This window comes from Pangasianodon hypophthalmus, chromosome 13, assembly GCF_027358585.1.
Source record: "Pangasianodon hypophthalmus isolate fPanHyp1 chromosome 13, fPanHyp1.pri, whole genome shotgun sequence".
NCBI classification, from domain to species: Eukaryota; Metazoa; Chordata; class Actinopteri; order Siluriformes; family Pangasiidae; genus Pangasianodon; species Pangasianodon hypophthalmus.
This window is the reverse complement of record NC_069722.1, coordinates 5777895-5801009: the sequence shown is the minus strand read 5'-3', so window position 1 is coordinate 5801009 and position 23115 is coordinate 5777895. Positions and strand designations below refer to the sequence as shown.

Genomic DNA, 23115 nt, shown 5'->3' with positions numbered 1-23115 from the left:
AAAAAAGTTGGGACTCCAGAATTGTGTCTGGTTTAAATAAATAATTAATTGTAAGTTTCTGAGAGACTCTAATTAAAAAAAAATACACTTTTTAATGAAATAAATGTGTAATTACAGTATATTAGGTTTATAAATTAAGCTTTACAATCACAACAGCAGCACAGAACCCGCCCTGCCTCAGCTGTCACTATGGCAACGCGCGTGTCTTTCGTGCGCGTGTCTTTCGCGCGCGTGTCTGTCTCCTCGCGGGACCCGTCCAGCCTCTTTTTTTTTTTCCTCCTCTCTCTTTTTTTTTTTTTTTTTTTTACCCACAGTGCCGCGCGGTGAGTCAAGATGGAGGAGCGCAGCGGCCGCGGGAGAACAATGTTTAGACGCTGAAGACAGAAACAAACGACCGAGCTGGGAGGTAAATAAAGCACCGCCAGAGCGAGCGGTGGTCATGAACTGGTAAGCGAAAGGAAAGAAAAGCGAGCGTCGTGTGGGAGTTTTTATTTAAACGGCAGGAGGAGTGAAGAAGCGGCTCGGGGGTCAGACAACAAAGCGCGAGCGGCTCTGGCTACGCTAGGTTAGCATTAGCAGCTTAGCATGCGCGCGGAGCATCAATTGTTCGGCACGAGAGAGAGAGAGAGAGAGAGAGAGCGCGCGAGTGAGTGTGTGTATGAGAGAGAGAGAGGCGCGCGTGGGCCGGTTTATTATGAGCAGCTTTAATAATACAAGGTTTGGAGCATTTTGGATTGTTTAAAACGTTTTTTTTGTAAGCGGACGCGCATTACGTGTGTGTTGTTTACAGTCAGGGAGATTTGTTTGTTTGTTTCGCTGGGAGAGTTGAACTCTAATTACGCCGTTATGCTGAGATATTAATATCAAGCAGAGGCTCTGTTGGGGCCTGTTTATTAAAGGCCTTTGCTTCTTTATGAGTCCGGATTTAGCTTAGTTCTGTAATGCTTCTGGAGTTCAACTCCACTCGTGACTTTGCAGTGTGACTTTGTCTGTGATTGATGTTAGCCATATTCCCATCCACATTACTGATTCCCATCCTCATCATCATCATCATCATGCAACTGATTGTACTATAAACCACCATGAAGACCTTCATCACCTTTAAATCCTTTAAAACCCTTCTTTTAACTCTCTCTCAGCATAGTTTTAAATAGCTTTTTAGCTTTAACTTGTTTTCTAGCTCTCAGAAAAAAAGGGTACCTTTCCTTCTCGTTATCTTTTGTACCATTTTCCTTTTTTTTACCCTTTAAAACACACATAAGTGCATTATTAGACTGTAATTATTTATTTGGGACACTACATGCACCAGAGTTAAAAGATGCACGGTAAAGGTACACTTTTATGTGAACCGCACCAAAAACAAGCAGAAGTGCAGTTTAATATGCTTTTTTTCTTTCCCCCCACACAGAGATACTTTTCAGGGGTGCCAAAAGATACATCACAGCCATGATTATAACGTGATGCCATTCAGATTTTCAAGATTGAGCCACAGAGGGCCTGCAAAGCTGTTGGAAGTGAACAGAAATAAGTAAGGGGATTATTAAGTGTCAAATAAAATGACAAAATGGAATAGTTATTGTGTATTGAGTAAAAATAAGCTGATGATATCTGCGATCCTCTCAGAAAAGTATTTCAGTGTCGTGTATTACTATATCATTTTTGTCGTCATCATATTGTACAGCCCTGTCTCAAATATTATTATTATTATTTATTTATTTATTTTTTTGAAAATTGCTCATTAATGATATTTTTCTAGTGTTTCTGTGAGTAGTGCTTTCCTTTCTTCACACATTGAGTTATTAGTAACCTTGTATCACAAAGCATAAGTGAAGATTGAGGTTATTAAGTGTGGCTTATTGAATGCGGAAAATGTGGCAGATTGCAGTCATTATGCAGATCCTTTCAGTCCACATTTGCACACGTTACTGCTTTGAATCTTATTTTTTGCGTATTTCTTGACTGTGTGGCTGTGGTTAAGAGTGTTGGTCATTTTTAGAGTTTAAGACAAAGTGTTTTTTTTTTTTTTTTTTTTAAATGAATTGTTGAATGATTGGGATATTTTCTAGTAAAATCCTTTGAGTACGCTGTTAATAAAAGGCACGACTCCCAGTCGGAGTGTAGGTCAGATCGCACAGCTGAGCTCCCAGACGTGCGCCTGGTTAAATTTGCATAGGTGAAAGTACCGTGCCCAGCCGTTGTAGTAAACAAAGCATGCCGAGCCTGCGTGTAGCCGCATGAATAATTAAAGCAGCATTGAGAAAAGCCCAATCCTGCACACATTAAGCCACCATTCATCCCACTGATACATGTGAATCCATTTCTCACACATCACGTTGGCTCGTGCTATCAGTTTGCTAGAACAGTAGCTTTTTACTCATTTGGTTAATTGCCTAACCTGGACATAGCATGTGGGATAAACATCTTTGTTTGTGTTGACAACACCTGCTCAATCGTATACAGAGTCTATGGGGGGGAAAAAAAAACACACTGACCAGTTATTCATCACACTTTAGTCTATGGACTTTCTGTGTTTAAGTTTTTGACAAGACCACACGTGACATTTAAACCAATTAGTCTTACTTGCTTTTGAATTCTCGATTCTGATTGCTCAGAAGGAGTTGATTAGTGCTGGCTTTAATTCAAATCACAGGCTTATATTATTATACATAATCCTCCTTCTTCACAGGAGCGTTTATAGTGGATGCTTCACTTAATATGAGACTAATAATAAATGGATTTAAAAATGTTGTTATTTAGCAAAAAAAGTCTAATTGTTAGGGTGAATCTTTTCTGTAAGGAAACATTTATTTACTTCTTTGCAACAGCCAGTACGTTTTCCTCCATGGGAAAGTCTTCAGCGCGGAGGACTTGGTGTTTTCCAGTTGCAGTTTTTTGTCTTATTAACTTTTGAACACGGACACAATGAGCTTTGGATGAGCAGATGTAGTCACTGGATTGGAAAGAGTTCACGATATCACTTCTTTAAAAGTTATTTGAGAGTTTTAAGACAGTTGCAGTGTCAGTGAAATGGAAATAGGAGGTTCAGTGACAAAAAGCGCAAGAGTGGTCTGGCTCCTGAGATCATTCGTTTAGCTTCAATAACTGCTTTATCCTGCTCAGGATCAGGATGGATTCAGAGCATATTCCAGGAAGACTGGGTGCAAGATGGAAGAACTGACCCCAGATGGGATGCCATCCCAGGATTTAGGATATCATCCGTTAGTGTGTACTACGTTCTAGCAGTATGAAGTAAGTTTTGAACTGGAGATCTGATTGTTGTCTGCGTGGATGATTTGAATGAAGGTTGACAGATAGGTTGGAGTGGTTAGCTGTAGCAGGGCCGCTAAAGGTCATGCCCCACAATCACACCTACAAAGTGCGCGCACACACTGTTTTGGATTCAGCCGCTATTACACGGCATTGATTTGATCTGTACAAATCCAGAATTATTTGCACCCTTGTTAAAGATTGGCAAACTGTCTTTTGCCAGCATGATGGTACTGAGTCTTCTCCTTGGAAAATACAGAGAAAGGTGTCTGAAACCTCTCTTCATTACAGGATTTCTCCACATCGTCGAGGCTCCTTGGTCTTCATCTCACACCACAGGCTGTGGGATTCAGGTCACAGGACTTGGATGACAATGTCAGAAATGTCATTTTGTATTCACTGGACCATTTGGAGGTATTTTCTGGATCGTTGTCCTGCTGAAAGGTCTGACCACGATCCAGTTCTAACCTGAGCAGAGGCAGACAGATTTTCATTTAAAATCCATGATGCCATGTATCACATCCAGGTTCCCAGGGCTTTTGGAGGCACATCATCACAGATTCCAAACTATACTCACATAATAATGGGGATTTTCTCCTTTTTACACCAAACCATCTTGTGTGGTTGTTTCTGAAAAGCTCCATTTTTTTTTTGTCCAAGTTTGAGACCTGAAGCATCTTGCAAACTCCAGGCACTGACATTTGTGGTTGGATGAAAGAAGAGCCTTTCTTCTAGCTCGTCTTCCAAATAGTTTGTACGCATGGACATGGTGTGTAGTTGTAGATTTTCTTGGAAGAGACTTGGTGACCATCTCAGTGCTCTTTAAATAAACGTTTGCCTTGTTAACCACTGTGCGTGGGGGCAAAATACACAATTTGTCTAATTTTATTTTCATATTCTGTAATCTTCCCCTTAAAGGTAAGGTTAGGCTCCTCCATTCCTGCTTATGTTCACAAATCTACACTGATTTACACTGTCTCGTAGCGTGTCCATAAAATGACTGACAGGAGGCCCGTCCAAACAAAAACAAGCGTTCCAGACCACAAGTCCGTTTTCCAAATTGGTTTAAACCAATATATATATTTTTATCATGTTCAAAAGATCTTCCAAGTTATCTGTACAAGTAATAAATAGCATAATGAGGTAATGAGGTAAAATACAAAGCTTCAGTGACATTTTGTTTATTAGTTTTTGTATGGGTGCCAATAACTGTGATGTTTAATTTTATATGATTGACGTTTTAAAATTTTTTTCCTTTAATGAATATGCTTCTCATCTTTCTTTTAATTATAGTATGAGATTAAGCAAATTAACCATAACAAAATTTTTCCATAATGTTTTCTTTACCCATCTTTACCAAGGACGCTAATCATTCTGGCACTGGCTGTATATTCACTTTTTTTTCTTAGAATAAATTTACTTCAGTTAAAGGTTAGAGATCACTCGTATATTCCGTGTGAGATTAACCTGATTAAGGACAAACGTTTTCTCATAAATTTTTTACCTTTTTTTTTTTTTTTTTTTTTTTTTTTTTTTTTTTTTTTTTTTAAACCCAGGGTGCCAATAATTCTGCAGCTGAATATATATATATATATATATATATATTCCGTGAACTAATGCTGGTGTAACCAGATTGTGCACTCTAGAGAGCAAGAAATTTGCATATTTTCCTTATAGACTGGTTTGTAATGTAAGGTTCTGCTTGTTTCCTCACTAGCCATCTAAGCCTCTGCCATGTGACCTTAATGATTTCAGTGGTTTTGTATATCTACTATAACTGTATATCAGTTAGTTCAGGCTGTAGTGTGTGTTATTGTGTTTCTCCCTAGTTCACACAATAGTGTTGTAAAGCAGAAGTGTTGTTTTAAGTGCAGATGAAGAGAGCGAGAGCTTGTGAACAGACTCCCTCTTTCTCTGGCCGACCCATCAGATGGTGTGATTAATGCAGCTAAGTACTTAATGGCTGGATCAAAGAGCTCACGCCTGTCGTCTCTAAGGAGCAGCCTGGCTCTGTCACACAATCTGTTCTCACACGCGCGCACACACACACACACACACACACACACAGAGCACTTCGAATATTATTTATAATTATTCAGATCCATTATTAAAAGTTCACAGGTCCTAAAACCTTTCAAAGCCCAATTATAGTAGTGAGTACTTCAATTTATGAATGTTTGCCATATTATCTTTTTAAACCGAATGTATCATCATGTTAAATAGGCATAGGAGTTTGCAAATACCTTCTGATTCGATATTAATTATATTATGTATGTTTCAGTATTATTTACATTATATTACTATAATTTAAATAATATAAAATGCTGCACTTCATTTCGATCAAATCCAAATTGCTGTGATATTAAAGGTGCAATAGTCAATAAATTTTTTTCAAATTATTTTTTACTTGTACAAATAACCTGGAAGATATTTAAAACATTCTTAAATAAAAAGGTTTAATCCATGGCATCAATATTATAACACATCCTTGACTGTAAAATCATTTTTCATTTCCGTTACAGGAGTGAACGCATCCTAAGTGCACATGATGGTGAACTGTTCAGCACCCAGTTTTGCAATCAGTTATAAATTAGGAGACCATTTAGAGTTGTGATTCTGGTGATACTGGAAAAATCAATGCAAATGTTAGGCAAATTAGCCATAAAGTGACGTGTGGGTTTCTATGCACTTCGTTCTAGATGGGTCTTGGCTCAGAGTGAAAAAAATTAATGAACATTAAACCAATTTATAACCACTGGTTTTGGCTACAGGAAACTAGCGTGCATCACTGTCGCTGAAAAAAAAAAGGGTCAAAATATAATACTTCCCTTAATTTCCTGTTTATAACTAACTGATAATTTTAAAGTATGAATGCACAATTGAATAGTCAGTGTTTATTATTAACTGCTGTCACACACACGGAAGGTAGAATTCCTGTAAAGGTATCTTTATATGCTTTTGCAGTCTGTGTTACAGTCGACGATTTCCGCGTTCGTTTTTAAAGACAGACATTGTTTAAAATGTGCTTTATTAATAAAGTGTACTTGCATAGTAATATTAACTATTTATAGAAAAAGACAGGAATTAAAAAAAACAATATTAAGTGATCTAATTACACAAACATAAACTGGGGATATTTAGAAATTATATAGTAGCGGTTACTATTCGTAGCTTATAAGGAGCTTGTGTACATCTGGAATAAAAGGAGAAATACATTTTCTAACATTCGTTCTTTTTTACTCTTAGGATGAGAGCGGCGGCCCTCTTTTGAAGACCCCGTCGTTTCAGCGTCATTCCGCTCTGTCCAAGCGCCTCCACCATGAGCCTCATTCAGGACAAGCTGGGAAGCGAGTTCCTGCGGCCGGGCGGGGGCATGGAGGCCGGCTTCAGTCCGGGCATGCTGATGTTCAGCCACCTGCCGCCCGTCACCAGCTTCACCCGCCTGACTGGACAGAGCGTCATGGCCGAGCTGCAGCCACACGAGCTCGTCCTGAAGAAGGAGCGCCACTCGCCCGACTGCGATGTCTCAGGAGGAGGAGGAGGACTGGTGTCCGGAGCAGGGATGATGCCAGGGACGGGCGAATACATGCCTGCTATGGGCATTAAGCAGGAGAAGGTGTCGGAGCTGGACTACAGGCAGCCCATGTATCCGAGCGACGGGGGGCGTGGTGGCACTGAGATGCTGGAGATGACCCTCAGCAACCATCAGAACCTGCTGGTACACGACCTCAGCATGGGGAACGTGAGTGTTTACACCAACAAGCATCATGGATCATAGTACATAGAGTGCTAAATGATTATCTGTCTTATGATGCTGTATTTTTAGTGATTTTAGAAAACATCAGGAGAGGGGGGAAAAAAAAAAAAAAGAAAGACCAGGAAGTATGTTTGTGTGTGTGTGTGTGTGTGTGTGTGTGTGTGTGTGAGATTACAATGAGCTGAAGCTGTCAGCGATTAGCTGCGTAACACTGATCAGGTGCACAAACATCAGTGTTAACCCCATGTCAGCTATTAGCGAGAGTGCTAAAAGCGAATCTCTATTATGTTGAAGAGGTCTTTGTTCTGTGGTGCTTTTTTCAGTCCTCAGGATCCAGAAATATCAGCAGGCAGCCCCATTTTGCATAATAAAATTTATTTCCAGGCATATTTAGGGGTCCAAGCACGAAGTGCTGAAACCCTGTTTTTCTTTTTTCCCCTAAAACAAATTGTGCAGACCAAACTGTAAGTCATAGAGACATGAAAATGGGTAAATAGATAGAATTCCCTCCTGTTAGTCAGGCAAGACATAGGCCTAATCAGCCTGATGGTGGCGCTATAGCACAACATTGTACATTTTATCCCACATCTCAAGAACCCTGGTGCTTGGAGACAATATTTGTTCTTTCTTCTGATTCTTTGGCTAGTTTCAAATCATTCTGTAATTTGGACCATTAAGCTCCACCCGCTTATTTACATAAGTTGAAATGATCGCATACTTTTGTGAGTCCTAGGATATTTGCCGTCTCTTCAGAGTTGGTGTCAAACTACTACTCAGCAGTGTCTGAACCTCAATAATTATCAAAAACATGACATTTGTAAACAATACGGCTGCCACATGCCAATCAATTCTAGTGGGGCGGAGCCTAATTTACTCAAACAGCTTTACTTACGATTGATTGTATGGATTTGCACAAACCTTTAGAAGCAGATGCAGGACAAGATCATCTGCGAAGATTTAGGTGTGTTCATACATAGGGGTGGAGCTAACTGGTTCTCGGGATAACTGCTCTGTGTCTTATAAGGCTGAAATTTTTAATGTGTTATTGCTCATTTCATTCCATATTTGCTTGATGAACAGTGTGTATGTTGTATTTTGTGACTAGAGATACTAATCTGATACGAATGAATGGTACTGGACTGAGAGCAGACTGGCATCGAATTGGATTTGAGATATTTTCTGTAATGACTTTATTCCCTGGAGGTCAAGTAGCTCATTTCCGTGAACACGTGTAATTAGCACAGACGTGAATTTCATTTCCCTTAACTGAAAATGAATGACAAACCTGTTTACACAAAACCCATTTATAAGAAGTCTAAGGGCACCTTGTCTATGAGTGTGTAAAATATGTGACTGTATATTACACACATTCAAAACCACGACCATCACGCTAACAGTAAAGGAAGAGGCTGAAATTAGAGAAAGTTTTAGCAAAGCCATTCTTATTGAGTTTTATTCCAGCTTTTCACAACAGCAGCAGTTATGAACCTTTGAGCTAGGGGAGGGCCATGTATTTCAGAAATATCATATCACAAAGGAATTTCTACGATATATGATGTATAGGTTTCTCACACACTGCCAGCAATACAGTAGTGTTGGTTTAAAAATGTTTGATACTTCATTTGAAGCCTACAAAAATAAATGTATTTATTTATTTTTTATTTTTATTTAAAAAAAAACCAATTTCATATATAAAATATTTATCACGAAAAGGAGAAGAAAAAATGTAAATCGGTTAAAAAAAAAAAAAAAAATCAAATTTTTAACACCACATCAGCTGTCTCCAGTGAGTTTGAAAATTTTATTTATTTACCCCCCCCTAAAATTTATTTAGAAAAAAAAAAAAATACAAAAAGATGTTGCGAAGTAACATCACTGATCATGATATTGAGATTATATCATCATATCACGCAGCCTTAGTTGGACTGCTTCGGTCAACACAACCACAGCTTCTTACTACTACTTCTTCTTTTTTTAATTAAATTTTTTTTTTTTTTATATAAAGTAGTCCCATCTGTCAAAGGAGGAATTACAGATTTATAAAGTCTAATTTCCAGAATTCGTGACAAAAATGTCTTGCATAAACGTTTACTGACGTCCCAACGGCTTGCCTTTAGACGTGTGTAATGAGCGAGTTGTGAGTAAACAGCTTCTCTGTTCTTGAGCTGCTGCTACAGGGACATGTTTATCTGTGGTCATTACATCCTGCATTAATCTCATGCTTAGCTGAAGGAGAATCGATGGCAGGTGGACAGACCTGACAGCAGCACACCTTTAAACCGCGAGCTTCACTTACTACAGAGAAATGAAAATCAGTGGCTTTCCTCACTGTCTAATAGCAGCACTGTACCTGAAAAGTGGCACACTCCTAGTGAATCCCGATCGCTTGTGCTCCTGACTTAAACCATAGCAATGAGTTTTAATGTTTCCTCTGATTCCCTTCACTGGTCAGAAGCTTGATTAATTCTCTACAACAGCAGCTCTGACAGTAGTGCAGCAGCAAATGACAGGTTTATATTAATGCACTGTTTCTCGTGCCTTATTGTTTCCATAGTAACAGCTCATCCACACGGACTTGTATGGCACACGCTCCACATGATTTCTTTCTTTCACACTTTCTTTTTATTTTTTGCTCTTTCTTTCATTTTTCTTTCTTTCATTACTTTTTTTTTTTCTTTTGATCTCTTTCAGCTTTTTCATCTACTCATTTCTTTCGCTCTTTCTTTTGCTCTTACTCTCTTTCTTTCTTTCTTTTTCTCTTTGGCCCTTTTTTCTTTCTTTCATTTTTCACTCTCACATTTGCATTCTCTTCTTTTTGCTCTTTTTTTTTCTTTCGTGCTTTACTTCTTCTTTCTTATTCTTTTCTATTTACTTATTTCTTGCTCTGCTCTGTTTCTTTTGCTCTTTTTCTTTCATGCTTTCATTTGCTCTTTGTTATGCTGTTTTTTAAAAAAAAAAAATTTCCTTCTTTTTGTTCCTCTTTGCTGTTTCTTGCATTTCTTTCCTTCTTTTTCATTCACTCTTGCTCTTTTCATTTCTTTCTTTCTCTCTTTAGCACTTTCTTTCTTTGACTATTTTTTCTTTCACTCTTTTGATTTTTTTTCTTTTGCTCTTTCACACTTGCATTCTTTTTCTTTCTTTTGCTCTTCCTTTTTTTTTTTGCTATTTCTTTTTTCGTTCACTCTTATTCTTTCTATTTACTTTTTTTTTACTTATTCTCTTCCTTCTTTTGCTATTTTTCTATCTTTTCTTTCTTGCCCCTTCTTTTGCAGTTTTTTGCATTTGGATTTTTCGTTCATTCTGTCTTTTATTCTGTTGCTCCTTTGCTCTTTCTTTGGCTCTTTCTGTCGCAGTTCTCTGTTGACTGCAGTGTCACGTCCGTATACAGTGTGTGAGGGGGCTTGCACCTGAAGCCAGTAGTTGTGTGTTTCTAACTCTAGTAGCATCTCTGTAGTTAAAAAATCTGATGTATTTATATATTTTGGTGCCGTGGTTGGTGTGTTGTGATTTCACAGAGCTCCAGCGCGCACGTGAGGAAAAGGGAAGAGCTGAATTAGCCTCGCATTAGCTCCACAGCTCAGCGCCTGACAAAGCAATAAATCCACACAGAGGATCCGGAGCTGTTAAATATAAACCTCTTTCTCTGGGAATAGTGATGTCACCCGGCTTCCGTTAGCATCAATGAGGAGGTTTGGCCAAACCGGCAGTGACATGTAGAGGCATCCGTACACACACGCGCACACACACACACACACACACACGGAGTAAAGCTCTTGGCAAGCTCATGGGAAAACAAATTGGCCGATTACGCGTTCAGTGCTGAGAGACCCGAGTCGTCTGCAGACGGCTGCGGGAAATGAGTGTGAGGCATCGAGTCTCTCAGCATCTGCTTCTTTGTGCTGCAGCCGCTGGCAGCTGACTAATTTCGCAATCGCAGAAAAAAGCCAGACGTTTGTGCTACACACTCATCGTTCAATCCTGCTCTACAGGGACAGGGGGAGGATGTGAGGCGCTGTGTGCTGTGAACAGTTTCATTATTAAATCCTACTAATCCTGATGTTTCTCATCTGGTTTAGTTTCAGGTGTGTCTGTGTGTGTCTGTGTGTGTGTCTGTGTGTGTGTCTGTGTGTGTGTCTGTGTGTGTGTCTGTGTGTGTGTCTGTGTGTGTGTCTGTGTGTGTGTCTGTGTGTGTGTCTGTGTGTGTGTCTGTGTGTGTGTCTGTGTGTGTGTCTGTGTGTGTGTCTGGTTATTTTCCACACTGCAGTTGAGGAGGAAATGAATGAAGCTGGGTTTGTTTTGGCTGCTCTGTGCTTAATTTAATCCAGAAAACTTCTGATATTTCCTCTGACTTCCCTTCGCTCCACACTCTTTCCTTTTTTTCTTTTGCTCTTTCACTTTTTTTTTTTTTTTTTTTGCTTTTCTTTCTTTCTTGTTTTTGCTCTTTCTTTCCTTTTTTGTGCTTTCTTTCATTCTGTCTTTCTTTCGTTCTGTCTTTTGCTCTCTTTTGTCCTTTGGTTAGCTTTTTCTCTCACTCTTTTTTCGTTCTCTCTTTTGTTCTTTCGCTCTTTTTTCTTTTGCTTGTTTTTGTTCTTCATTTCTCTGTTTTTCACTCATTCATGCTTTTTTGTGCTTTTCTTTTTCTTTTACTTTCTTGTTTAACTTTCTTTCACTCTTTTGATCTTTCACTCTTTTTGCTCTTTGCACTTTCCTTATTTTGCTTGTTCTTTTGCTCGTTCTTTTGCTCTTATTTCTCTCTTTTTCTCTTTTCCATTTTTCTTCTGTTCTTTCTTTTGTAATTTTCACTCATTTTTCACTCTTTCTTTTGGTGTTTTTTTTTCTTTCACTAATTTTTATTCTCTTACAGTTTTTTTTTGCTCTCTCTTTTGCTTATTTGCTCATTCTTCTTTCCTTCCCTCTTTCTTTCATTTTCATTCTCATTCACTTTTTCATTCTCACACTCATTCTTCACTATTTTATTTTTTCCGGTATTCTTTTCTCCCTCTTTATTACTCATAGCTATTTTCGTACTTTTTGACTACTTTCTTTTGCTGTTTCTTTTTCTGTGATGTTCTTTTTCAGTCTCTCTCACTTTTCCTACTCCTGCTCTCTATTTCTAGTTTCCTCTTTCTCAGTTTCTTTTCTCTTGCCCTTTCTTTTTTCACTTTTTATTTTGCTCTTTATTTTATGTATTTAATTTTTTCCCATGCTCTCGCTCCTTCGTGTGTGTGTGTGTGTGTGTGTGTGTGTGTTTTGCCCGAGGCATGGGTTAAGCCTGTGAGTGAGAGTATATAACAGATCAGTGGTGTGAAAGGCAGACTGAGATGAGCATCATTAAGTTGTGCGGCTCTTTGTTATTCGGGACGAGCTGTTTGATTATTCAGGGTTGGAGATGGAAACCTCCTCCGTCTGCTCGCAGCTGCTGAATAATCCAAACGCTCTTTCCATACACGGTGGCCAGGCTCAGGGAAGTCGCGTGTGTTCTCAGGGGAAAGATTCAGGGGCTGTAAATAAAAGTTTATTACCCTGCCTTCTGACACACACACACACACACACACACACAGTAATAATCTTGATGCCAGTTAGGTCCTCGGCTAATCTTTACGTCACGTGATAAACAGTATTACTGCGTATGAGTTGAGTGTGTGGGTTTTTTTTTTTTTTTTTTTTTTTTTTAAGGAACTTCTCCACTGCCACTTCTTCACATGTTGTATGGATGTAAACAGACGTCTTGTTTCTTTTCCTCCATCATGATGTATGTTAATCTTTTCTTTCTGCTCCGCTCCTCTCTTTTGTTATCCCGCAGCTGTCGGGGAGGCTGGGAAAGGACTCCTCAGGGAGGAAAGGTCGAAGGTCAAATGGTGACGGACAGGAGGGCAAGACGCGACGGAAACGAGGAGAATCGAAGGTTCATGTGCACTAGAGCTGCCAATGCATTTCATTCTTCATACTGTTTGAGTTTTTTTTCCCCTTAATATTTAGAAAGTCCAAGGAAAACAATTCATGTTGGAATGATTAAGATCTCATTTTCTGCTTTTATTGTTTGCTTTTACTTTTACATATATTTATATAGCATCAATCCAGACATACACCACTGTTTCCCAATTTCTATTTTACACATTTATTTTAATCTTTTAAATGGATTTTACAAATAAGAAAGACTAAGAATATTTAATTTACTGTCTCATCTCATCCCCTGCCTCATCTCGACTCTTATCTCCCCCCACACACACCCTCTCTCATGCATCTGTCAGTCCACCTGTCTCACTGACTGCACAAAAGTTTATTTGCATTTCTTCTCAGTAATTTTCACATCAGATTAATATTTAAATAATAATAAAACTTAGTTACTATTAGAGATTGCACAGTACCTCATTTTCTTTTTCTGATACTGAAACCCTGAGTATCCAGTAGCCAGTATCGATACTCATCCAGTATTTATTTATTTATTTATAATTATTATTTTTTAAAATTTACTAAACATTAAAATAGATTTCTTTCTACAGGGTAAAAATACATAGCTATAAACGTGATTTACACCAAACAGCCACTTTCACACAAAAATCATTTACATTACAGATATAAATATTATGAAAATCACTCCTAACAAAGCAATATAATCAAGTCTCTTTATTTGTAAACATTTACAGTTCCAAAAATATCTTTTCCAAATCCATGTCCAGGCTTTTACATTTGTTACAGGGTTAGATCAAGTTCGTTCTTTCAGTGATCAAAAATCACGTGCTACCTTATAGGGTGGTGGTGGAAACTGATCATATAGCCATAGATATAGTGTGAGTAAAATTCTAAATATGAGTGTGTTTTCATGCCCCATGTAAGAAATCCTGGGAACACTGATAGAATCAAAACTGCAAATTTATCAGCAACTTTGTAGATCAAGGTTCTCAGCTCAAGGTGCCATGCCATAATCATTGTGAGGGTCACATTTGCATTGTGCGTGTATGTGAAATTGAGACGGTTTGACGTATGACTGCAAGTCTGCAGGGTTTTTTTTTTTTTTTCGGGGTGGGGGGACTGGTTCAAAAATAACCAAGAACTTGTTTAGAAGCAAATAATCAGAATGAATTAGAATCAGTTTCCACAAACGTAGGTATGGCCAACAGAGGGAAAGTGTAAGTGCAGACAGTGTATCTACGATGTACAGAATCATTTCTAGTGTAAGACGTACTGCAAGAATTGGAAAGGGATTCTGGAGTGCACTATGTATTTTCTAAAATGGTATTATGTTATACCCTGTATGTAGTGAGCATATATAGTGAACAGGAAGCCATTGAAAATTCTTTCTGTGTATTGGAGACCAATTTAAATGGGGCTTTATAAAAGAAATAAATCCTTAATAAGGGTCTTCTTCCAATAACAGGTATCTGTTTTTTAACCACAGGTTTGTGTTTGCTCTGTGTGCTATGAGCGGTGCATGTTGCTGAGTTAACCCTCTCTTACCTTCTCTAGTCCGTGATGCTGGATCCTGATGGAGGGATGGTGTCACCCAGCTCTAAACCACACATCTGCGAGCACTGCAGCGCAGCCTTTCGCAGCTCCTACCATCTCCGCAGACACGTTCTCATACACACGGGTTAGTGCGCTCTACAGTTACTGTTCAACTTGACAGTAGTTACCTGGTGTGTTGTGAAATGTTATAGTGAAGAGTCCCAGGTATAAGTTTTGTCACTAATGATAATAATGAAGTAATAAGATATTAATGTAAAGGGGGAAAAAACTTGAAGGGGGAATGCTGTTATAGGAAATTCATCACATGTGCTGGTGTGATGCCCTAAATTTTTTGTCCTTTTATTATTTTCCTATAACAGCACGTCCCATACTGTTTTACTCCTCTTATACAACAGCAATTTGCCAACACCAGCATTTTTCATGCATTAAAGAACGAAGTGCATGGTTTAATTTCAATTTAATGTTGCGGGACATCCACGAAACAAGTCACTACTTATGCTGTAGCAGCTATAAATAGACGGTCCCTCACCAGCCTTTTTTCCCCCCACTCTCTTGAGGTTTAACATGGGAAAACGTAAAGCTACTACGAATAAAATCCCCCTAATATGTCAGACATTAAATCTGCTTGTTCCAGGCACCTGAGCTGCTGCTTTGTCCACGACTGTTTGAACTCTCAACCTGATTACTAGCTCAGCACTGTAACTACTGAATCTCCTGATTTAATTGATTTGACTTTTTTTTTTTTTTTTTTTTTTTTTTAAATTCCCAGTATGACTTTTAACACATGCTGTAATTGTGTGCAATGTTCCCTGACACATTTCTTATTTTTATGTAAAGTAGCTTAGTTAGGATCATTATTTACTCCCATAAACACTTAATTAGCTGAAAGAAACTAACTGCTAATGGGCCGTCCTCATAGACCGTCTCCCCCCCATATCTTGCTTTCATTTAAGAAATGAGCTGAAAATCTCATTAGAAAATTACTAAATGTGTGACGAGCGACTGTGAGTGAGTCATATCCTTTGAGGCAGTTATGTTCCAGTATGCAAGTGCAAGGCATGCAACACTGGTTTAACAGGAGAAGGGAATTTTAGGGACATTCTCTATTTGCATATACAAAAAAATCAGTTTTTTTTTTTTTTTTTGAGTGTAAAGTTGTAGGTGCTTCTGTGCCTTTTCGCTGTCTGATGACACTGGGCCTCATTTATCAGGGTGGATGCAAACAGATTTATTCATAAATCATTTAGGATCATTTATACAAGAAATTTGATATTCATGAAAATATGTAATTTTGGAAAAATGTTTTTATCCTATTCATGCTCCTGAGCGTGTGGTAGTTTACACATATGAAGACTAACTAATGAAAATGACTGACTTGCTTCAAATCATTTAATTTGTGATGTGTTACTGGGTTATGTTGTCAAGTTCAAATAGCTCGTTTCTGTTTGCTGCTTAGAGCCAGCAGTAAGTGACTGGTAAGTGACCGATCTGGTACGTCTCAATCTGCAATATGATGCAGCTTGAGACTCATTCGCTTATTGCGTACACATCCCCTATATTTTTATAACATGCCTTCAGCGATTTCTGACCGAATCGCTGAGACACTATGCTTCAAAAAAAAAAAAAAAATTAAACTCAGTAGTTTCTCTTTGATGTGCTTGGTGGACACAGTCACCTGGACACAGAAGATATATATTTTCTCAAATTTTTTGCCATTTTCTTTTCACCTCACTAAATTCACTTCGAATTCCCCTTTTCTGTAATTTGGCTCCAGATTTTGGCCTTTCAGGTGTTACACTGTTGATATGTATTTTTATTAGCGTAGAGGTGAGTCAAAATAACTTTCACTTCTACCTCTGCAAAAGACTTTTATTGCCATTCGCTTGTTATTTCAGTTGTGTGAGCTTTACCTTTTGTGGAGTTAACATCCTGGTAATTTACGGGCGATTGGCATTCATCAATATACGCTCACAAGTACGTTTACGCACAAGTGTACGAAAAGATTGATAAATGAGGCCCATTGTTGTGGGGTATGGTGTTTTTTTTTTTTTTTTTAAATAAAAAATCTTAAATTATTCAATTTGCTTTGGAGAATGACTGATTTTCAGAGGAATATAAGCACACATGATTAACCTTCACACGTCTGTGCTGTTCACTCCAGGTGAAAGGCCATTCCGGTGTAATCAGTGTAATATGAGCTTCATTCAGAAATACCTCCTGCAGAGACACGAGAAAATACACAGCGGTAAATACTCTACATTCTCTCTCACTCTTACTTCTGCCTGACTACAGCATTCCAGTTTTAAAAAATCTGGTCCTAATCAGCTCCTTTATCATTTTATGTGCAGGAGAGAAGCCTTTTAGCTGTGACCAGTGCAACATGCGCTTCATTCAGAAATACCACATGGAGAGACATAAACGAACACACAGTGGAGAAAAGCCATACAAGTGTGACACCTGCCAACAGGTAAACGTCAGTTCCAGCCAGCCGAACTCCGACCGATAAAGAGCCAAACACAATCTCTCTCAATTTCTTACCACACTAGATGAGTTAAGTGTACACAAACATAAGTTTTGTTATACCACAACATTGTTGAATTCTTGATACTGATTGGTCAGAAGGTGGCAGACATGCCACACAAATGATTTACCAATGTTGGTAGTTGTTGATATGGTGAATTTTATTTCTACAAGGAGATAATTTGTGTAGCATTTCTGGAAGCGTTTCTCTGGTGTCAGCGCTTTGCAACAGGCAAAGGCCATGGAAAAGTCCTTCCCACTTTGCAGTTTCTCTGTAACATGACAAGCTGCATGTTTTGTCTTGTTAATTTCAAGAAAGTAAAAAAGTGAGGCTGGTGATGACTGTTTATAACTTCTGTAATGTAAGTAATAACAGGAACTCCCTTGTTTCACAGATGTTCCATGACAAAAACGTAACTATAAATGGATAAAAAGTGTGAATTGTTATTTTATAATTAATAAAGAAATGTTGCTTTCAGGAAATTTCTGTGGTATAATAAAAATATTCAGAATGTAATGTTATAGGAAAACCTGAAATAAAAAAATATATATATATTCATATAATATATATATTTTAAATAGCTTTTGTGTCCGTCCGTCCCCCCCCCCCCCAGTATTTTTCCAGGACAGACCGGTTGTTGAAGCACAAGCGGACATGTGGAGACGGCATAAAGAAGGATTTGGACGGAGTAGAGATCGAGCTGGGCAGGGAGGCCCACGGCGGGCATGGCAGCTACGCAATCACTCAGGGAAACGTGACCACACCAGGCCGCAAACGAGGCAAGTCCAAAACTGGTGGCGAGGGTGGCAAACGCAAGAGGGCGTCAGGGCCCTCACACAGTCAGGGGACAGAGGGGTATGGCCTGCACGATTTTAACACTGTGGACAACCATGGACTCTCACTATCATCATCAACATCAGCATCCCATCCAGGGCCCAGCATGCACGGAGAACCTGTGCCAGCACCCAAAATGGCATTTAAAAAGGGCCACAGGAAAGCCTTGGAGAAAAACGCCCAGTCCAAGCCTGGCAACATGGAGCTGACTGGCGACACAAGCATGGATGACATGGGCCTTCTCCAGGGCCACAAAGCAATCCAAAGTAGCAGCAACAACAGCGCCAACTATGATGATGCCATGCAGTTCCTGAAGAAGCGGCGCTACCTGCATGTGACCAGCAACGGCGGGATAGGGGGTGGAACTTCTGGCTATGATGTGGGTGTCAGCCACTTGCAGCCCCAGCCAGTTGTTGTTCAGGGCATCGTGTCTGGAGTAATGGATGGAGACTCCTCGTTGGGACTCCTCGACTCGTCGCCTCTGGCTGACATCAAGCCAGACAAGTCAGGAATCCCAGATGAAGTGCTACAAAGCCTGCTGGAGCACTATGGCCACAAGCCCGATGTGACCTTTGAGTTATCCGACCCACATCCTGTGGAACTGGAGCACGGCCCGGCCGAGGGTGTTGACCCAATGGGTGCCGAGAGCAACCCAGGGGGTGGAGACAAAACGTCCTTAATGCACGAGTACTCTCGCTTCCTTCTGCAGGCTCTTGAGAGGACAAGTCACAGTGGTGGCTTTGTACTTGGGCCGACACCTTCCTCCTCTTCCTCGTCCAGCGCTGTAGCTTCTTTCCCCACCTACACCACATCGCCTTTGGAGTTCTCCTTTGGCCTCCCAGCCTCCTCCTCCTCTCCAACGCTCAATTCCTCTGTGCCAAAGCCACACTTTGTTGGCTTGTTGGGGAGCTCGTCGCCTTCGCAGGGCTTCCATCTGAGTGGCCTGGAGCCCACGGCACACTCCCAGCATTCCCAGCAGCAGCTCACCCCATCCCAGGAGCTGACGGAACAGCTGGAGAAACAACACACCAACTCTCCTCCTGCTCCTCCACACACCCCTAACACAAGCGCCTACCAGCTCCCGGCTCCAACCACTGACCTTAGTGGCCAGAAAGATGGCCAAGGCCCCAAAAACGGCGCCACTGGCTTCTCAATGGCCCCGGCCAAAGGCTCGTATCAGATCGAGAATTTTGCTCAGGCGTTTGGGGGGCAGTTTAAAGGCGGGCGTAGGCCTTTGGTGTTCAGTACAGACTCGGGCGCAGACGTGGAGCAATTCTCAGGGTACAGCAGCCTTCTGGCCAGCGTGAGCAACACCAAAAGCCCACAAAGCCAAAGCTACAACTGATCCGGCTGCAGAGCTTCTGCTTTTTCATTTTGTCTTTTGTATCATTGTTGTTATTGTTGTTATTATTATTATAATTATTAATTATTTAGTTCTATTTTATTATTATTTTTGTAATGCTTTTTTGTGTTTTCTTAATTACATCGTTGCCATTTATGAAAATATGAAATTTCACCCCCAGTTGGCCTGCGAGCCCAAAATGAAATGCAAATTTTTAAGTATTTTTGATTAATTTCCTTTTTGGAAGGAAAGGCATATTTAGTAATTATTTTCCCTCTTTCGTAGTGTCGTAGAGACTGCTCTGTTCATCGATAGAACAACATCATGAAGCGAAAATAGCGTAGCAGTGAACTGTCTGAAGTTTTTTTTTTTTTTCTCTCTTCCCTCTCTCTACCCGATGATGATCATGTTTTAACAATGTAAGATAAATTTGAGGTAGAAATGGCAGGGAGTAGCCCGGAAAAGGAGAAGGGGGGGAAACACCCAAAACATTGTCTGTTACAAGATTTAAAGTATTACTCAGGTAAATGTGTAAAGGTGTACAGGAGAATTTTATCAGAGGGGCAGCAATAATGCATTGAAGAGGTGGACACTTTGCAAATACAGAGAAGCTTTCTTTTATTCTTTTTTTTTTTTTTTTGGGGTTTTATTTTGAGTGTGACACATAATGAGATGAAACTGCTGCCTGCTCTGTTTCACTGACAACACTTTCCACTTAGCTGTATAGAGATTATGGTACTTTTATGTCAATGTGAAATGCTCACATTCTCTTTCAATAAGGGCCATATATATTTATAAGAATATCTATATGTACAATACCATATGTAACCGTTTTGGGGAATGGCAGGTGACATTGGGGTACACAGTAGGGGGGAAAAGGGGATGGGCCCGAGCATGCTCTTTCCTCTAACTCCTTTGCCAAATCCCCCACCCCAGTTTTTCCTCTTTCACCCTTGGAGAGCAGAGCCAAGGGTTGCTCACAAGAGGGCGCCGCGTGTACGTGCGCGAGTGCCTCTCAGCACACACCAGCTCATAGGACTATGCTGTGCCTCTTTCACCTCTGTCTTTTCCCCTCTTCTTCATCTCGAAAAAGAGTCCATTCGAGCACTTTGAACCTGTTCTTTTTTCATACAGGATGAATCGACCCAGTCTGATCAAGCAGGATGTCCATTCTGCAACAGTGGACATTCTATTTTTTTAAAAAAAAAATAAATCTAAAGTCAATGATTGGAAGACACGCAAGGGGAAAAGACCAGGAAAGGGTTTGCTTTAGTAAACCAGGGTGGGTGGGTTGGTTTGGGTGGGGGGTTTTATATGGATATGACGAGGTCTTACATTTCTAGCATGGCTTAGTGGGTAAAATGGAGGGTGGGGTTGTTGTGTGTATGTGTGTGTGGGAAGCGTGTTTATTTTTTTGGACTTCTGGATGTATGTAGGGCAGGCCTAGAGTGGGAGGGAGTTTAAATTTCTTTGGTAGTATTGAATCTGTCGAGTCTAAACGGCCCCTCTTAAAGACGCTGTGATTTTCACAGGGCAGGTGATCCATAAAAGCGTACAAAACGTAACCATTTCACAGTGCTGAAACTGTGTGAGCATGCAGGGTGAAGTATTATCTTCAACTACATTTCATCTTTTTGTTTTGTACTGAATAATTTAATTAAGTATTATTGTTTGTTGTTGTTTTTTTTTTTTTTTAATAAGTAAGTGCATTGTCTTCCGCCACTGCTGTTGGCTGCTGTCTCTGTTTTTAAATCGGTCCTTTTGTGCTTTTTTCCTCAGTATAGCTCTTTCATATGCACCTACTGATTTCTTCAGACTGAACCCTCTGGAGGCGGATATCACGGGGAACAAAAAGTGACCACTAGAACCAAGTACTGTGTTTGTAGCAACCTAGGGTACTCGTATGGCTGTTATCAATAATGATCCTCATAGCTGATCGCTTTATACCTCATATCACTGATGACACAAGCAGGGATACAGGACAGAACGAGGCATGCATGTAGCAGGGACGATTTGGCTTTAGTAGAGAAAATCCTCACCTTTTCTTTCCTTTTTTGTTCAGTTTTTGTAGGGTTTACTCAGTCTGTCTAGAGACGGCCTTCTAGAGAGCATGACCTCTCGAGTCTTGAAGTGGATTTGGACTTATAGAAAAAATCCACCCTGAACAACTTGCATATCGACATTTATAATTAATAAATAATCTTCATTAATGTCCAAGATTTTTTTACAACGAGATTCTAGGTTGAAGCTTTTGGTTTAAACTTTGTTCACTTTGGTTAACGGTTTCCTACATTACCCACAATGCCGTTCGACTACCTGCCGATAGTGTTGCAGTAGGATTTAGCTCATCATCTCTCCCTAAAGAGAGTGATGCAGCAGAGTTTTAGACCTTTAGTCTGTACCTGCACACGCTTTCATGCTTACACTGTCATCAGTGCAGTACCCCTTGTCATCTTGTAGGTCACTAACCAACTGCATGATGTATAGCTGCATTGCGTTCTGGGGCCAGCGTTTGCTTCTGCACTGGATTTCTTTTTATTATGACACTGAGCGTTGATGGAAAATGGTGAATGAGAAAAGAAGCTCTTGCTCTTTTATTTTTTTGGAGCTAACAGCAAACTCTGACCATTATCCATTATGTTTGAGATCTGTGAAATTTTTTTCCTACTATTAAACCCCATTGTAACTGCGCTAGAAATGTCTACCTGTGATGACAGTGCTACACACAACCACTAACCTCTCACAGGAATAGAGAAAATACAGCACCAGCCAACAGATTAGCAACAGAATCCGTAAAGACATCACACATATTTCACTGTAAGCATGTTTAATGTGTTTCAGGGTGGAGTTTTCCTTGAACTATGGCACTGAGACTGGAGCAGCTTTTTCTCTGCTCTTTTAACAATAGTGGAGATTTGGTCCACTTTTTTTTTACACTAATCTTAAATTTGTATTTTGTGAGTTTCCAAAAATACCTTTTATGTTTGTCTCAGGTGGAAATGTGGTGTATCAGTAAAGAGAGGAAATGGTGTGTAAATGATGATGCATCAAGTAAAAATCTGTTCACCTTAAAGTATGTGATGGAAAACCAAATTTGTAGTCTTTTGGTGAAGTTTTGCTGGCTGGACTTGTACTTTAATCTTCACAACATTTTGCTGGTTATCTTTGGAAATTTATCAGTTCTGGTCTTGAAATTGAAAAGTATAAGTCCAGTCACCTATGACCTGGATGACTGAAAACATTCACAGACACATCGGCTTGCTTATGCATGATTTACAGTTACAGATTGAATTAAATTTGTCCACATTTTAGCCAAAAGCCTTTGTTATAAATGCAGGGAAAGTTTTGGCCTCTCATTCAGACTGGTAAACACCCATAGTGTTCATTTTATGCTAAAAAGAATCGCACGTTCTCTTCAATGTGAGTTCTTTCTCTTATCACCAAACCAAAATGATGTATTCTTATTGTTTACATACAACGTACAAGAACACTAAGATGTTTCTACCTTTTGTTGTGTTTTTTTTTTTTTCCCCTGCCCGTTTTGTCACCACACCAAAATTTGTAGCTCACGTTCCTTCTGTCTTATTTTATTACAGATTCTTGTGATCTGACTCACAGGGCTATACCTGTCCCTTTGAATTTATTATTGATTAGGGGTTAAAAAAAATAAAATGCTGTTATCAGTGGGTGTGTTTCTGTGCTTCTGTTCATTATTGTTTTATGACAATTGTGAAGTGGTCGTTTGAGCTCATTTGTTGAGATATGGTCTCAAATATGTAAGGCACTCTGGGTTCAAAGCGATTTATTGCTTTTTATCACACATTAAGCAATTTATTGCACTTGAAACACCCTTTTCTTATGCGTCAGTGGAAATTGTGAAATTTTTAATCTCATTCGAATTTCGTTTCCTCGTTAAAATGACTTGAA

At 39.5% G+C, this 23115-nt stretch overlaps 1 protein-coding gene across 7 annotated transcripts; it reads left to right on the top strand.

Annotated features, from left to right (window-relative positions):
* The first annotated feature begins 314 nt into the window (after nt 1–314).
* Nucleotides 315–22871, top strand: znf281a (zinc finger protein 281a). 7 transcript variants are annotated; one of them, XM_034310086.2, is made up of 9 exons: nt 316–447; nt 1409–1528; nt 3121–3249; nt 6514–7009; nt 12828–12929; nt 14492–14615; nt 16653–16736; nt 16840–16958; nt 17626–22871. In XM_034310086.2, exons 4-9 carry the CDS (start codon nt 6587–6589, stop codon nt 19189–19191), a joined length of 2418 nt encoding a protein of 805 aa, XP_034165977.2. In that variant the 5' UTR covers nt 316–447; nt 1409–1528; nt 3121–3249; nt 6514–6586; the 3' UTR covers nt 19192–22871. The 7 variants fall into 7 exon arrangements, with proteins under 7 accessions (XP_034165979.2, XP_034165977.2, XP_034165976.2 ...); XM_034310088.2 differs by lacking the exon at nt 3121–3249 and having other exon boundaries at nt 315–406; XM_034310085.2 differs by lacking the exon at nt 3121–3249.
* The last annotated feature ends 244 nt before the right edge of the window (nt 22872–23115 follow it).

Excerpts from the sequence above, each read along its gene's own strand:
- znf281a (XM_034310088.2), top strand. The coding sequence starts at position 6,587 with ATGAGCCTCATTCAGGACAAGCTGGGAAGCGAGTTCCTGCGGCCGGGC. Across the intron at positions 16,737-16,839 it reads ACACGAGAAAATACACAGCG|GAGAGAAGCCTTTTAGCTGT; the intron begins GTAAATACTCTA and ends TTTTATGTGCAG. Across the intron at positions 16,959-17,625 it reads AGTGTGACACCTGCCAACAG|TATTTTTCCAGGACAGACCG; the intron begins GTAAACGTCAGT and ends CCCCCCCCCCAG.